The sequence below is a fragment of the Sprattus sprattus genome (genome assembly GCF_963457725.1).
Source record: "Sprattus sprattus genome assembly, chromosome: 19".
Classification (NCBI taxonomy): Eukaryota; Metazoa; Chordata; class Actinopteri; order Clupeiformes; family Clupeidae; genus Sprattus; species Sprattus sprattus.
The window spans coordinates 5,131,455-5,147,619 of record NC_137917.1 but is presented as its reverse complement, the minus strand read 5'-3'; the positions used below and the strand labels follow the sequence as shown (position 1 = coordinate 5,147,619).

The 16,165-nt window shown below is 41.7% G+C and overlaps 1 protein-coding gene across 1 annotated transcript in view; it reads right to left on the bottom strand.

Annotated features, from left to right (window-relative positions):
• The window catches only part of cpne4a (copine IVa), a gene marked incomplete at both ends in the record, with an annotated part of 71,335 nt that extends 61,921 nt beyond the window's left edge, over positions 1 to 9,414 (bottom strand). Inside the window, one exon of the mRNA XM_080857447.1 lies at positions 9,244 to 9,414. Coding sequence (XP_080713573.1) covers positions 9,244 to 9,414 — 171 coding nt within the window. The remainder of the gene's footprint in view (positions 1 to 9,243) is intronic.
• Between the last annotated feature and the right edge of the window lie 6,751 nt (positions 9,415 to 16,165).

Genomic DNA, 16,165 nt, shown 5'->3' with positions numbered 1-16,165 from the left:
TTCTTATTTTAATTATTTCATATGTAATGTTTTTTGACATGTCTTTTTTTTTTCTTCTTCATCTCAAAAATGTAGGAGGGGCGGTGCCCTAGCATCCTGTATTGACGCACCGCCACTGGTTACAGGTGTCGGTGGTAGTCCAACCAAAGACTTCATTACCCACAATTCCCTTATCACCTAAACTTTCTAATCTGCATTCTGCAAGACAGCATTGGCTGCAACCAAGGTGTTACAAACCGTGACGCACTTTCTCACTATAAACTGCGTTGAAACGATACATTCATTCTCTTTGCGCTCTCTCTACTCTGGCGTTGGCCAGCTCACATCTCTCTATCTCCTGGCGTCGGCTAAGGAGCATCAGTCCTTCCACCGTCATCTGGTGAAGGCCTACTCTCTTTGTTAGCCAAACACTGCCCGCTAACTAAGACAAAGTATTTTAGCAAAGCAGCTAACATTAGACCTGCTAACTAGCTAACTCTGCAACGGGAACAAAGCACAACAGAGACCTCGCGGAAACTGCAACATTCCAAGCGATCAACTCCTCGGAACTGAACTGCAGTGAAACAAAGACTTCACAAAAAGGACAACTTTCTCCATCTCCGGACATCCTCATCTACGTCAGCACAACTTTCCCCAAAGGACTGGTAAACTGACATTGACTGGGCATTTAGCTATTCACAACCTGGCTAAGCATAGGACTGTTTACATATGCCATTGTTCATGTATTGTATCTGTTTTATTTACCGAACATAACTGTTATATACTTTCATTGTTAGTTGGTAGTTGGCTTCGCCACACCATCTAAGGGTTAACGTTAGGATTGCTTCTCATATACATCGGGACTTGCATGCGTTACTAACCACTTCCCTCTTCTAATATGGCATCTTAAATAACATACGATAACAAATACATTGGCCTTCATATAGCCACACACGCGAAGCTCATAATCGAACTTCCCGCTGCAGAAAGGCTCGTCCTTTTTCATCACCACACATGTATGTTCACGATTGCACACACATGCACGCGGAACTACGTGGTCAGGACAAAGGAACACACACACACACACACACATAGTTTCAGGCGCGCTCCTAACAGCGCAACTCTGAGCTTACAAGCTCGCTCGCTCGCACACGCACACTCCCTCTCCCTTACACATACATATACTTCTTCAATTAATTAGTTAGGTACATCTAGCTAGATTACATATTGTGTGTTATTTCTTTATCATTGTGTAATAAATACTTTGATTTATATACGCTGGTTTAGTTAATGTTACACAAGAATGGACGTTGTCAACCTCTTCTATTCAGAACTCCAATGACCTTCAACCATACTATTAATAAGGTAACTGTGTTTGTAGTTATTAATTTAATTATTAATCAGAGTTCCAAATTGATAGTATAATATATTTTATGAGACTGATATATTTAATGAGACTGATTTGTGGATTATCAACTTAATTGATCTGCCTTTGTGTTGAATGGTTGATCCCTGTCCAATCGGGTGAGATTACCAACATATTGTTGCTGTTGCAAGGACAGCACCAGTGTGTCTTGGTGGCCCTCGTGAAGACAATATCACAATTCATACACAATTGCACCCACATTCACCCGGCGCCTGCTCATTGGGTAAGATACCTACATAATCTGGTACTCCAATATGAGAATGGTACCCATTTTACCCACACAGGTATATAGTTATCTAGTAATTATAAGCAAACATGTGATGAATGTCAGTGTTGTGAAATAGAAACAAAAGATGTAATGTAAAGTCAGTACAAGGTTAAAGCAAAACAAACGGCACCGACGACAATCCACAATCCAATCCAAGGCTACTCCACAATCCAATCTCTATCCAATACAACAATACGCAAATGCAGGGAAACCCAAAGCTCTCCCAACTGCCGGCTGATCAGGTCTTTTGTAGCCCATCCAATCACCGCTACACCTGTCTCCCATCACCTGCTACACCTGTTTCCAATCACCTGCAATACAGCTCACTCACATTGATGCGTTGGAATGCGTTGATGCGTCAGGGTTAACGCATCCCCATTCACTTTGAACTGAATTGTGGCTCCGTTTGGTTCGCGTGCGTTGCGTTTCATGTAGTGATGGCAGACTGGCACTGAAGCTCCGGAACGTGCTTCAAACCATTAACTACACTTAAGCAATATAGCACGAGTGCTATATTGCTTTTATAAAACAATTCTACTGTCAACAAATTAACATTTCAACACGAAGTTATTGATTAAAAATGGTTTATTTCGCCATTGTTTCTCCGCAACAAAAAATAGTTCCATTGTCAACGTCTTGGTTTGGAATTTTAAAAACTTTGAATTAACGGTTATCATCAATGCAAATGTTTCATCGTGGAGTGATTTATTTTTAGCTGTGAAAAGTCCCGTAACTGTAGGTATGTTGACGAATAACCTATAGCATGGAACGTCTCTCGTCCAATCAGAAACAGCTAAATTACGCGCTAGAACCCAATTGTTTTATAATAACCATTGAACCACTGCTTCGAAGATTGCTTTGGTACGGAAAAATCACGTGACATATTACGTACGAAACAGCAATCGCTTCTTTCTCCGAATGAACCACCTGAGTGGTTCACAGCGCCACACACAAACCAGTCAGTTGCCTTGTCTCGAGACTTGAATTGTAGCGCCGTCACAGCATAAAAACTTCAGCGCCCAACATTGTATTTGGTTCTTCTCATACTGTGACAGTCAATACGTTCGTATTGATTTATCATCATTATGGAAGCATCTAGGAAGAGGTCGTTCTGACATGTGGGAACACTTTATTCTGATCGCTCATGATATAAGGTGTGCTGGCTGTTAAATATTTAGGCTATATGAAAAGTAGACTGTATCAACAGGCTCAGTCCAAAACGTGTAGACAAAAATATGCTTTTAAATCAAAATCTTCGACTGTTCCCTATCCAACATAACTGGTTACACAAGCACACCGAACTTGTGCCATATTTTCCCAGCACATCTGAATCCCTACGTACAACTACATCATTTCCCCAAGCACTCTGTCCCCAATAACACAATATACAAAAAATAATCTTTATTTGCAAAAAAATTAATAATATCACAATCTTTGTATACGGGCGCATGTGCGTAAACACACATACACAGTGGTGTGTGAGAGTGTGTGTGTGTGTGGGGGGGGGGGGGGGGGGATTTGGTGCGTGCACACTAGATTGTCATTGTTTTTAAGCCTCTTGCCACTGTCTAGCTGGTCTAATTTAGTTATCAACAGGAGAGGTCACTGTTACTGAAGCTTCAAGAAATGAACCAATTTTTGAAACAATGTGCCTAAATGATTCGGTGCTTCACAAAGCTTCATTTGCCCATCACTAGTTTCATGCTTTGCTTGCGGCAAGAATTGAAGAATGTTGAACTTTTCGAGAGGCAATGCATGCGTCAGCCAATTATATTGCCTTTCATGCATAACTGACAGCACAGGCGCTAGCCAATCATATCCCGTATATGCTCACGTCTACAGAGCGGCAAACTCAAAAAAAAAAGATGGCTGCCAAACTCTGTAGATGGTCATATTTGTACCTACAAGTTGGTTGGGAGAAATAGACACTGTACAATGTAAAAAAAAACTTTATTGTAACTGAAAAATACGTATCATAGGATTTGCGAGGTGTCTGAGCACCGAATCTAATGATAGCATGCTACTACTCACAGGGTAAAAGCTTGCTAGTGACGTGATTGGTTTGTTGACCTGTCAATCTCACTATAACGTCTCCGGTATCAACAGAACCCCACGCGCCAGACTCCTTGTTAGATATAGGCATTTTCATAACTTCACTGAATATGATTACATCTCAACAAACACCTGCAAGATACTTTGCATAGCACTAGGCCACAGCCATCAAGGTGGCACCTGGCCTTTTGTCTATGCTGATGGGCCATCAGACCTGGTTCCTGGCTTTTGCATGTCTTTGAGCCAGAGCTATTAGACTCTGATTGTTGGCCTTTGTCTACAGCCATGACAAGATGACTGAAGCAAAGATACTAGCATCCATATGGCCCTACCTGTTCATAGGTGTGTTCTAAGCTAGACATCCCCTTTTTGACCTCAAGACACACCCATACATTAATTCTACAGTATAAATGTATGTACAATGTTTGTAATGTTTAAGAAGAAGAAGCAAGGAGACCGACTCCTCAGCAGCAGATGTGCCTTGTGCATGCTTGTGCTGTATGGAGCTGACCGTGGCTTGTGACTGAATAAACACATTCTTTCGCTAAGCCGTCTTCTACAAGTCTGTTATTCTGAACAAGCTAACTTGAACCAAGCGTGGGCATCCGAATCCGCCGGAGGACAGCACAATCTTTCATACTCCTTCTCCGCCTTCCGTTGGAACAACGCATTCCAGTGCATCAATGTGAGTGAGCTGATAGAGAAAGAGACAGAACAGGCATGCACATACTATAGGGCGGGGCCTAGACCAGCCAGGGTCGTAACACTGTCTATATTTAATCAGGGAATAATATAAAAACTAGGTGCCAGAGTGATTTCATAAAATGCTTAAGAGACGTACTGAGCTCAGCTCTCCTTTCATGCGACTTGTACTCATGTACACAACTCTTGACTCGCCTCAGCACAGCCTTCATTTGGCATGCACGAGAATAAATTATTAAAACTGGACAAAAACAAGGGTATTGCGATGTGTGTGTGTTTGTGTGTGTGTGTGTGTGTGTGTGTGTTTGTGTGTGTGTGAGAGAGAGAGAGAGAGACAGAGTCTGTCTGTGTGTCATAACTACTACATTTATTTTTGTTGCCTTTCTTCTTCCTTGCCTCTCTTGAGCGGGAAGATATGAAAGTACCAAATCTACAGTAGGCGCCTTCTTGACACACTTTCAGATCCCCGCCAGACTGGAAGGGATGCCCTGGTATAGTGAGCAGGCCGCAGTATGGATGAAAGCCGACTTTATTTGCCACAGGCATTCAAATAAGCTCTGCCGCTGAGTCTCTGACAGGTAATCGGTTAAAGATGGCGTCGTGGCACCAGCCTTTTGTCTTTTTTTTCTTTGTGAGATGGCAGGGACGGCAGGAGGAATGACACCCTGTCAGGTGATTACGCACAAGTTAGCAAAGTAACTTTTGGACCCGTCTGAGGTGGTCGTCATCCACAAGGTGACAGGAGCGTCTGTTGAGCCTCACCTGATTTTTTTCCTCTCATAAATCTTATTGTGTTTACATTAGCCATTTTGTTGGCTTCACACAGCTTCTCTCTGTTGTGCCCCAGTGAGTATATAACATATTTCGGTGCTCAATAATTTAAAATCAGCCACCAAAATGAAGGTTAGCAAGATAAATATTAAAGTTCATGAATTCTAGATCGAAGAAACCATATGAAAAATGTAATAGCATAAAAAATACCTCAATAGTCTTCAATAGTAAAAAAAAAAATACTTCAAAAAGGTCAAAATAGTCTTTGACAGCCACACCCCAGATTTCTCCCTTGAAAGGGAAAGAGTGTTGTGCTGTGGGAGAGGGAAGTCCCAACCAGAGGCCTGCTGGACTGTGACAGGGCCATTACCAGCGGCAACAGATAAGCCTGTCCACTTCCACCTCAGTGCCTAACAGGCAATCTACCCACGCTGAAAGAATGTTCTTGGAGTCAAAGACTGAAACAAAACTCCCTGCAAGAGAGACATACACACATAGTCTGAACTAGGACGTCGTTTTCTGAAGGGTGAGGTCGTGTTTTCAAAGTTTAAATGAGGAACATGTCTTCTGTGAGCTGTATTAAATCATTAAAGCCTATAATAGGGATTATGACCTTTTCTTGGGACGTTATGGACATACTGTTTGCTTTGCATGCAGGTATGTGGGCAAAAAAACGTATATGTAATGGAATGATCAATTCAGAGGGATATATCTCCTGTCCCAAAGGATGAAGCGAACAGCTGCTCAGCATGGTCGTAAGTGAGCCTCTATTCCTGAAAGCCGTCGTGGCAGAATTCCCTGTTCAGCGGATTCGCAAGGACACGGAATGGAAGTGACACCCCCGAGGGCATGCATTAGGTTTCCATTGCCTGGGGCGTCACAAGACCATCTGACTGAAGGTCAGCTGTGAGTGTGCCAGAGCGCCTTTTCAGTAATTCACAGCAGTAGCACAGTCAGGGCCAACAGCATTTGGCCTCCCATTCAGAATGAGTGGATGTTTACGTGCCAAGTGGCTGCAAATGATGGAAAGAGAGAGAGAGTGAGAGAGATAGAGAGACAGAGAGAGAGAGAGAGAGAGAGCGAGGCAACGGAAGGCTGGGGTCAGCGTATAAGTCGGATGTATAAGGTCAAATGCATAAGTGGATTCAGAGATATTTGAAAGGCTTGACTTTGCACACAGTGGAGCAGAATGCTTGTTGTGTAAGGTCAGAATGCTTTTCTGCTCCCGCTTTGTTAGGGCGAACATTTGTGACCATGTGCACACCAGAAAACATACACCATGACACCATGACACGCACATGAACACACACACATATGTCTGTGTGGGCACACAAACACAAACACACAAACATACACACACACACACACACACACACACACACACACACACACACACACACACACACACACACACACACACACACACATACACACACAGAGACACACAAAGACAAACACACACAAAGAGCACCCTTTATCTATACATTCAGCGTAGCAGATATATAGGGGTGAACTGGACTAATGCATCATTCCGGACAGTCAAATAGAACAATATCAACGAGAGATGTCAGCAGTGACAGTCTCACTGGCAAAGATAAGAATGATTCCTTTATGTGGTTAATTGTTTATGCCAGCAGTTTCAACCCTGTTATCAGTCCTGGAAGGGCATGGTCTGCACATCTGTTCCATACGTCAGGTACCATAACCGGGATTTTAAGATACAGCTTCATGAACAGATAAGAAAGGATGTGAGGTGATGCAGAAATTAATGCAAAGGGGCAAGAAGTAATGGTAATTTGGGAATTTACTGTAATGTCACCAAATGTCTTAACCTTTAAGGTTCAACAGCATCTCTGGAAGCTGAAAGACTAAACTGTCGCATCACCAGCCAGTTCTTACATGTTTGTGTGAATGGCTGAAGAAGAGCATAGAGCTTCTCTGTCAAAAAACAAACATATAATAAAAACTGAAAGCAGGTATAGGAAAGGAAATTACCAGTTCAAATGTGCTTGATGAAAAGGTTGTAATAGTGTGAATGCTAATGCAGAGACAGCCTGCTACCGTGAAAAAATATATCAGTTTGTAGAGCTTCTGGCAGATGGCCTGGTCTGACCCAGAGCTAGAGCACAGAACTTCAGCTCTGCAAATAAACAAGGGACTGGAACCAGACATTTTAAGAGGTCTGGTGTCCTATAAATAAAAGACCTCTCACGACAACCCTATCCATGTAGTTTTTAGCAGACTGGTTGCAAATGAAAAATTGATCATGAGTGCACTAATGTAGTCAAACCTAATTATGAATGATGAGCTACTCATGGAGCAGTAGTTAGGGAGACTCGTGTGAGCAAAAGACTGTGGGAAATGTATCCGAGCAACCCCTGAAAACAAGATCCAAATGTGACATCTGTACTGCAAGCTCCTCAACAGCGGCCAAATCTGATCTTGCATGCCCCTCTCTACAAGGTGATCATGTTAAGTGATCTGAAATATAGCCTAGTTATAGACCCTTATGGAAAACACTTTTCTGTCTACTGACATACAGAGAGAGAGATTAAGACAGACAGATCAAACCTAATCAAATCTAATGTATAAATCTTACATATATCTTACAGAGATCTTACAGATACACTTTGCACTAGCATCAGTGGGAACACAGGCAAAACCAAACAACTGCTCACAGCAAATGAGATGGTTGTCAGACTGACAGATCCCTTGTCTGTCTCTCACACCCATTCCAGGATGGTGTGAGGGTCTAATCTGGATGAGAAGGTGAGAGGGGGAAGGTGAGAGGTAAAGAGTATTGGGCCTATGGGCTGGCACACTGAAGAGAAGACACATCGCCTCCCCTGGCCTCCTCTGTCTCGGCCCTGGCATGGAGGCAGCTGGTGTATCCATACAATTATCATAATTTAACACTAGGCAGCTGTTTCACACTTTTTCTGCTTGGGTTGGTGATTAACACTGGGGGTATTTTTAGGCATCTGGATTTTGCTTTCTCCCCCTTTGTTCTTCTTTGTGTGTGTTGTATGTCCTGTAAAATGCAAATATCCCCTAAATTCAAAATCTGCTGCTGAACATACTGTTCATATCTACTGAGGAAAGGGCGGTGAAATTTGGGTTTGTCAAGAACACATTCTTAAAAAAAGGAATAAGAGAGGAGTGACACAAAGTCAGTGGTGGAGAACATGGGAATAACATTTGAAGAGCAATGTCTGTAAGTGGGTAGTGTTGATTTCATTACATACTACCAAAAACAGCAACAGCTGGGAGAGCCCGACTGATGAACTGATTAACAGGAAAAGAGATTATTAAGTATCCACTGAAAAGATGCAACATCTGCTCCTTTGACAGTCACTGGTCTCAGTTAAAACTCAATGTTGTTTACTTGAGGTACTTATGATTACTTTGATTTTCCTTTTTTCAAATTGCAATGAGCTTTTATCTCCGTCTAATATATGTAGATCAGCCAGAACTTGAAAAGGTAATGTGTATATGCAGATGTTTTATTACAGAGAACACTCTTGAAATATAAAAGAGATGCAGAAAAAAAGGTAAATTATGTAATTATTGCCATTATAATTGTCTTGGCTCTCACGTTAGGTCACAAACAGTATCATTTTGGAGCAGCCTTGACAAAAGAGGTGAAGGTGGGAGCTGACGATGAATTTAATACACTGACCTCATTGTGTATAACCCCAAAAGAGAATGAATTGACAAATGATGTCATGAAAATAGACCCCAGCGAATATTCCCTGAATAAAAGATAGTGTGGGGAGTAAATAGAGCATCCCCAGGGACAAGAAGAGAGATGTAAAAGCATGACAGAAAACGTGAAAGCAGTGCATATGGTGCAACACTATGGTGAATAATTCAAAGATTTTCACCATAGTCTGCTTCTCACTCCATTTTACTGCTTTATGAGGTGGTCAGCAGACCATCATTGGATGTCAGTTTAAAAACTCATCACACCTTTTCTGAGAATGTGGACAAAAGCACGAAAACAGTGTGACACATTAGTGCTTAAAGTAATTGATGGTCCACCCACCTCAAGCCACTGTCCGTGAGACTGCATCTTGATAACAACACAGGGGTCAGGCTTGGAGAGAGCATCCCTGTCAGAGATGCCTTTGCAGGCCACACGCAGCTCCACCTTTGCGAGGCAGGGGCTGCTGAACAGGCCCAGGGAGTTGGCTGCAGACTCGTAGATGTTGCTCATGTTGTTAGTGGGTCTCTGCGGGGGATGAACGACACGATTTTATGGCACACCAAAGTGAACGACATAACCAGTCAGAATGTCAAACAGACAGATACAAATTACTGAAGTACTTAAGGTCGCGCATATTTTCTCTGTCACTTACTTAAAGAGATTTGACATTGAAGAGATATTTCCTGTCATCAAAAGTGACATCCCTTTATCTACATTTTCAGTTTGAATCACGTTCTGATCATTCTCAAAAACCTTATGACTGTAAAGGATTTTGAATTTCCATGTCAGTCTGGCTTTTCATGATACATTTTTCTACCAACGAGCAAACCCATTCATTTGTGTAGACTGACAGGTGGGTGGTCTAATCAAATGGTTCCTCACAGACTAATTGAAATTAGATGGATGTGTGGGGCAAATAAATCTTGATAGCCAAATAGCAAGTGACAACATGGAATCACACCGGCCAAAAGCTGGTTCCAGTGCAATTAAAAGCTGGGGAGAGAGAGAGAGGGATAGAGAAAGAGACAGAGAGAGAGAAAGAGAGAGAGAGAGAGAGAGAGAGAGAGAGCACGAAATGAGGGAGGGAGACAAGGTGAGATGGAGAGGAGATTGAGGGCAGAAAATAGGTTCAGAGAATGAGAAGACTTATTTGCTGCCCCAGAGAATGATTTTTTTTTGCAGTCAACATCCACTTATCTCGATGTAAACAGCAGGGATCAAGATCAACAGGCCAAAAGAATGCATTGCACAAAACAAAATAATGTCCCTGACATAATGCCATATCCTCAACCTGTTAATATCCTCAACCTCAATTAAGATTGGCTTGATAAGAATATAGTCTCAGCTATTACATCCAGAAGACAGACCAGTGCATGCAATAAATAGTCCATTCACATTCTCTTGTGATTTACAGCCTGAGGACACCTTTTCTTCTCCTTGGTATATTAAGAAATATTTCTATTGTCAATCATTTCAAGGCGAGATGAAATACTTCTTGAGGTCTGCTTAGGGCAAGCTTAAAATCTGCAGCTCTGAATTATGGTGGCCATGTCATCGTGAACAGCTCAATCAAAGGACAATTCCGTGGAATCCCAGGACGATCAATCATCTAAAGAGCCATACCGTGACATATGTCAAGCTAATGCATTATGGGTCAGACCAAAGCTCTTGTGGTGAGGGGCTCCTGTGCTGACAAACTGGTGACAATCAGGGCAAGGCTCAAACATGTGCAAGCCTCTTCAGGTTGACAGGTCATCTCCTGAAATAACTCTAATAAGAGTGGGGCTTTCTATTTTGAGGGTTCAAGTGCTGCTTTGACCACAAGTGAGCAATTTTTGCCTTCAACAGTTCTCAGGGGCTCTCATTTAAATCAGTGACCCCTACTAGCCGTGGTTTTATCAGCTGTTATATGTCATCATATTAAAAATGAAAGGTCAATATTGGACCGGGGCGGGGGGCAAAGAAAGAAATTAAAGTTTTCTCATAGACTAACATTTGATGTATCTGCCATTTGGGTCAAAGCACTATCTGTCAAAAGGCAATGATCCGCTCTTGGTTGATGGTCTAATACCAAGAAGTTATCCTCATGAGATAAAACAATCAATTTTGAATTAAAGCAAGCAAGCATCCCAATAATTCACGTAAGACTCCAATAAAAAAAGAAACGTTTTGATTAGGCTGAAGGACAGTGTGAGACCTCCAAAAAGCAGGTGGCCTCCCTCCTTGCATGAGCACACCTCAAGAGAGCAGATCACCTCCTCATGCGTCATGGTGGACCTGCTGAACCCAACAGTGACTCTTTCCTAGACGCTACACTCAATCAAAGCAACTGACCCTTGACCTATTAGTCATACACATGCAAGCAGTAAAATACACATACAAATGAGTATACCACCTTTGAGGAGGACATGTCTACAAATCCATTTCCTCCACTGTACTGAATCAAAATGTACTGGTTTAAATGTGTTTCTGTGTAAGAAACCTCAAGAGTGTGTTTCTGTGTAAGAAACCTGGGATCAACACAATGAAATAAAATAATGCATTGACTTCCTGGACTTCAGGAAACAAAACCTCACTTCACCCATTCCCAGCCCCCAGCATAGTTGTGTCTTATCCATGGCGTCCAGCAGCACAGAAGCTTCATATCAACACCCTTATCCGCGCCTCAGCACCAAAAGTTTCTTCACTTGGATAAACTGAAATTATTAGGTTTATAACCTGACAGCCTGGAAAGCTGAAGAGTTGATAGAGTCTATCTATAACAATCAAATGGTGGCTTAAGTATGGCTATGCCTCAGGATTTAGGAATTAATTAACATGGCAGTAACTGGCTACTGTCTTAACTGGCTGCAGTGTTAGCTGGTCTTTGCTGACATGCATCAAGATCACTGTCAATGCCCCCTGTCTGTACAGTATTGTTACTTCTGCCTGGCTTTCTTTCAGCTGAGTTTGTGTGCTGTTTGTGTGCAATGAATCTCTGACAGTGGAACAGAATGGATCCCTGTCCGTTGACCCCTTTACTATCCCTGTCAAAGAGTTGTGTGGGACGTTCTTAGTGTTTTAGTTTAGATTTTAGTGCAAGATAGAATCAAAGAAAAACAAGTCTGTAAATGTTTTGAGCACAAATTGTGTGTGTGTGTGTGTGTGTGTGTGTGTGTGTGTGTGTGTGTGTGTGTGTGTGTGTGTGTGTGTGTGTGTGTGTGTGTGTGTGTGTGTGTGTGTGTGTGTCCTCTGCATTTGAATTCTGAATTTCTTGTGTGTCTTGTGCCTGTGAGCCTCAGCTACTGTTCCTTGTCAGTGCAATTCTGTTGCTATTTCCTGTCTGAGTCTGTTACAGTCTGTGAGATTGTGTCTCTACATTAAGCTCTGAGGAAGGACTTCATAGATATATGAAGGATCTCAACATAGAGACCCATTAATGTCTGAGAGTAACCTGACATGGGATGAATGAAACAGAATCATGATCTGAGTGATGCCTCACAAGAGAAATGATGCCCTGGGCAGATACTGGTGCAGGCTTCCTGTGATCAGAAAAAAGCACTTGCTCTTCAAAGTTCCCAAATCACCTTGAACCATACTGTTATTCCCCACTGCATTCACACTTATGACACCATTAAAACATTGCTGTTGTGCTTCATATGTGACTTCTCCTGCTTTATCGTTTGCTGGCAGCCGCATGACGTTCCTGTTATCATCTCATTTAGTGGTGTGTATCTGAACACAGCAAAACTAAGTGTGACTTCCCCGACCACAGGTAATTGTCTCCATGGTAAAGTCAGGGGACTGACAGATGAGGCAGTGACACTGAAATGACCCTCAAAGCTATGTGTGACCTGCCTGCAGCTCTCACTGGGCTCTTTATCATTCCTGAGGGCCGGAGAGGATTGTGTGTCTTAGAATATTTCAGATTAAGGATAAACTCAACAGTGCTGCTCATACAGTAATATACAATAGTTTCAATTTAAAACAGAAGTGAATATAGACATACACGTGGAAACGGAGGGAGGATGTTAACTCCTGTCAATTAGTCTTGATCAGCAAATGAAAATGAGACTCACACTCAAGACCGGGTCTAGGGGAGGTGGGCCACTCATTTCATGACGTGCATAACTACCAAATGGTCATGGTACATCAGCCTTTGCAAAGTTCAGGATGATTTTAAACAGTAGAGGCGTGTTGATCCATTTTCAACCCATATGAATGCTGATTTTTTATAAAAATGGGAATTTGGTCAATATTAGCACCAGCATTGATGTTTTATCACAGGTCTGTTATCATTTAAATTACAGCTCATTTTAAGGTGAACTTACATTTTAATTCAATATATGCTTGACATCACACTAAACATTTGGAAGTACAAATGTCATAGATTCTCGATAATGGTGTATTTGGATGTTAACAACCATTACAATTAAATGCTGACACTAAGGAGATCATCTTTTAAAATCGTCTTCACCGGGTAGACTTTAGTATGAATCAGTATGTAGGAATAGATAAGTAGCGAATGCAAACATAATATGCTCTGACACTCTTTATCCACTTTCAGTTGTCCTTATGAACTGGCACTGTCTTCCTGAGAGACAACCAAGTCGTTTCACAGCCTCAAAAGGTGACACTGGCTTCTCACAAAGGCACTGAGGGTTATGATGGATACCCTAAAACCTTATAGAAACCCCATACAAGATATGCGCTCTTTACCACTCAATCTAACCACCAATTATGGCCTGGATGAGTGAAAATGATGTCCAGTGTACATCTGCAAAAAACGCAGTCCATAGCAAAGTTATTTGACCTGCCATGATTTGACTTTGGAGTAGAAGCTTAAACATTGATGGCCAGTGCCAACTCGCGCAATTAAAATACAGTGCAGTCTAGTTAGTTGTTTAAAACAGAGAACTGCAAACTGCTCTTTCATTTCTGAATGTTAAAGACACATGGCTGACTGCTATTAAAGGTTAGCCACGTTTGGGGGTGAATAGCAGCACCCTTTACCCAAGATAAAATGTTTCTCCGTATACATAGGCACGAGGGAGTTTAAAGCGTGACGTTGCAAACTGTACACCACACAGGAATATCAGCACAAACTTTGCTTCCAAACAGACCCTCCATTAACGCAGTTACTGTGATCCCCCTTAACGGCGTGCCAATAACATTTGAGTTTGTATCAAGAAGTGCAATGTAGACTAACGTGCCAACCGTAACAGTGTCATATAATCCTCATAAATTGTTACAAATATTCAAAAATAGTAGCTCACCGAGTCTTGCGCACTAACAGGCTCTCTCCAAATGGGATGCGCGGTGTGACATCCTCTAGTTGCTGCGCGAATCACTAATTAGGTTAGTTTGGTGAAATTGCCAATTTAACTATCAAGTAGTATGATCATGTAGCAGCATGCATTTACTTTTCGAGCGTTACAACTTCGGCTGAATTGTGTGCACCAATAACCATTGGAGCAACTTGATCCATGCTTATTATTTGTTTTAAAAGAAATAATTCATTTACCTATTTTATTGTGGTATTGTGTTTCATTTCGACCTATTGAGTAGCCTATGTTTTCTAAAATCTTACTTTTTTTGGTTTATGACTAGCGCAATATGTAGACAACAGGTTAACTGTTTTCACGATGATTAAAAATTCACACGTTTCAAGTAGAGTAAATTGGTGCATCTATATTGTATATTGTTCAATTGATTGCTTGTGCCGTACCAGGACTGTTTAGTAATATGATGGTCGTTAACCTGCTTTTGGATGCAACTGGTCCACCTGCGTTAACACATTTAAAAAAAAGAATTACCAGCTCTGATGGTCTCATCTCATAGACCGGTCTGAAGATTATCTGAATTAGTCAAGCTGGCTGTCAAAAATGAAAGACGAAATAAAAGTATGATGACAACACCGCAAATTAAAGTATTCCAATAAAATACAACATCCAAACCAAAAACAACCAACCCAGTCAATTAAGAAAAAAATAACACTCACCTCCAGTAAACATGAACAAATATCCCCACACAGATCCTGCTCCGGAAACTTATTTTAGCCTTGTATATGATGACAGTGATGAGAACAAACTTAGCTATCACAGATGAATGCGCCAAGCATACAGTGGACCCCCATCCTCAGTCCAACAAAACCTTCCTCAAAGTGAAAACGAAATCAGTGTTTCACTCCAATCGCTTACCAACCCACAGCCGACTGTCATGAATGCTTGGGCACAGTAGTGTCAGATGCTTTTACTGGCCCCTCTGACTTTCAAGGCGCAATGTATATTAAAGCTATGCAGGGTATAACAACTGTAGAGGTTATTGTGTGTTACAACAGTGCTCTCTGGTGTTGGTCGGAGTTAATGATTTGAAGAAAAAAACGGGAGTTCCCTCAGTTACAACTATAGCTTGTCTTACGTCACTGCAATATTTCACAAAAAGACAAATGGATCAGTGGAGTGTTAGTGTAGGACCTATCTAAATGGGCTTATCTGACGCCGGCAATTTTATGCGACGTTTGGAAGCCGAATTATGGCCCTTCCATCCCTTCATTTAAGCGTTATTAACTCCCCTACTTCCATTGAGTAGACCATTATCCTAGACCTTGTCGCCTACATTATTTTCTCCGTGATCGATGTTACTGATACTTTTCCTCTGATCTATTTTAGGGTAGAACTACGAAAGTAGGCCTATAAAAATGTACGTTGCAGAATGTTTTGTATTTTTTTCTTGTAGTGTTCAACACTTGAACATAGCATTCACCCGTGAAGGCCGTAGGCCATTAGGCCCTTTATTAATAGTGTTCGATTGATCGAAACGCCCTATTTCTTCCCTAACTATTATCTTTAGTTTTAATGGACTAATATGTCAAAGTTATTTTGAAACAATCGCTTTAAATACTGATTTCTGGTTGGCCGAGTGAAACTTTATCCACGGCGTGCACCCTTTGGAACTCTTCAGCACCTGCAGGACGAACAGCGCCCCACACATCGCTTAGAATATTATAGGTCTGGTCTACTGATCGGACTACAAACCAGAGTTGCCCTTTTATACAGGCAAACAGCAGGTGGAGGAGTAAGTATGCCAAACTTGTTAAAAGAAAGGGATCATTTTGCACAATCTGTTAAAAGCTCCCCAACCTAATCTGATCGATTTCCCACGCGCAGAAAAATACGATGTGGGTATGGCAACTGTAGCCTATAACTGTCTAAATCCAGTGTTTGAGTGTAAACAAATTTCTCTGACGCCTAATGGTTGTTTTGTCTAAGAAAATCTCAAA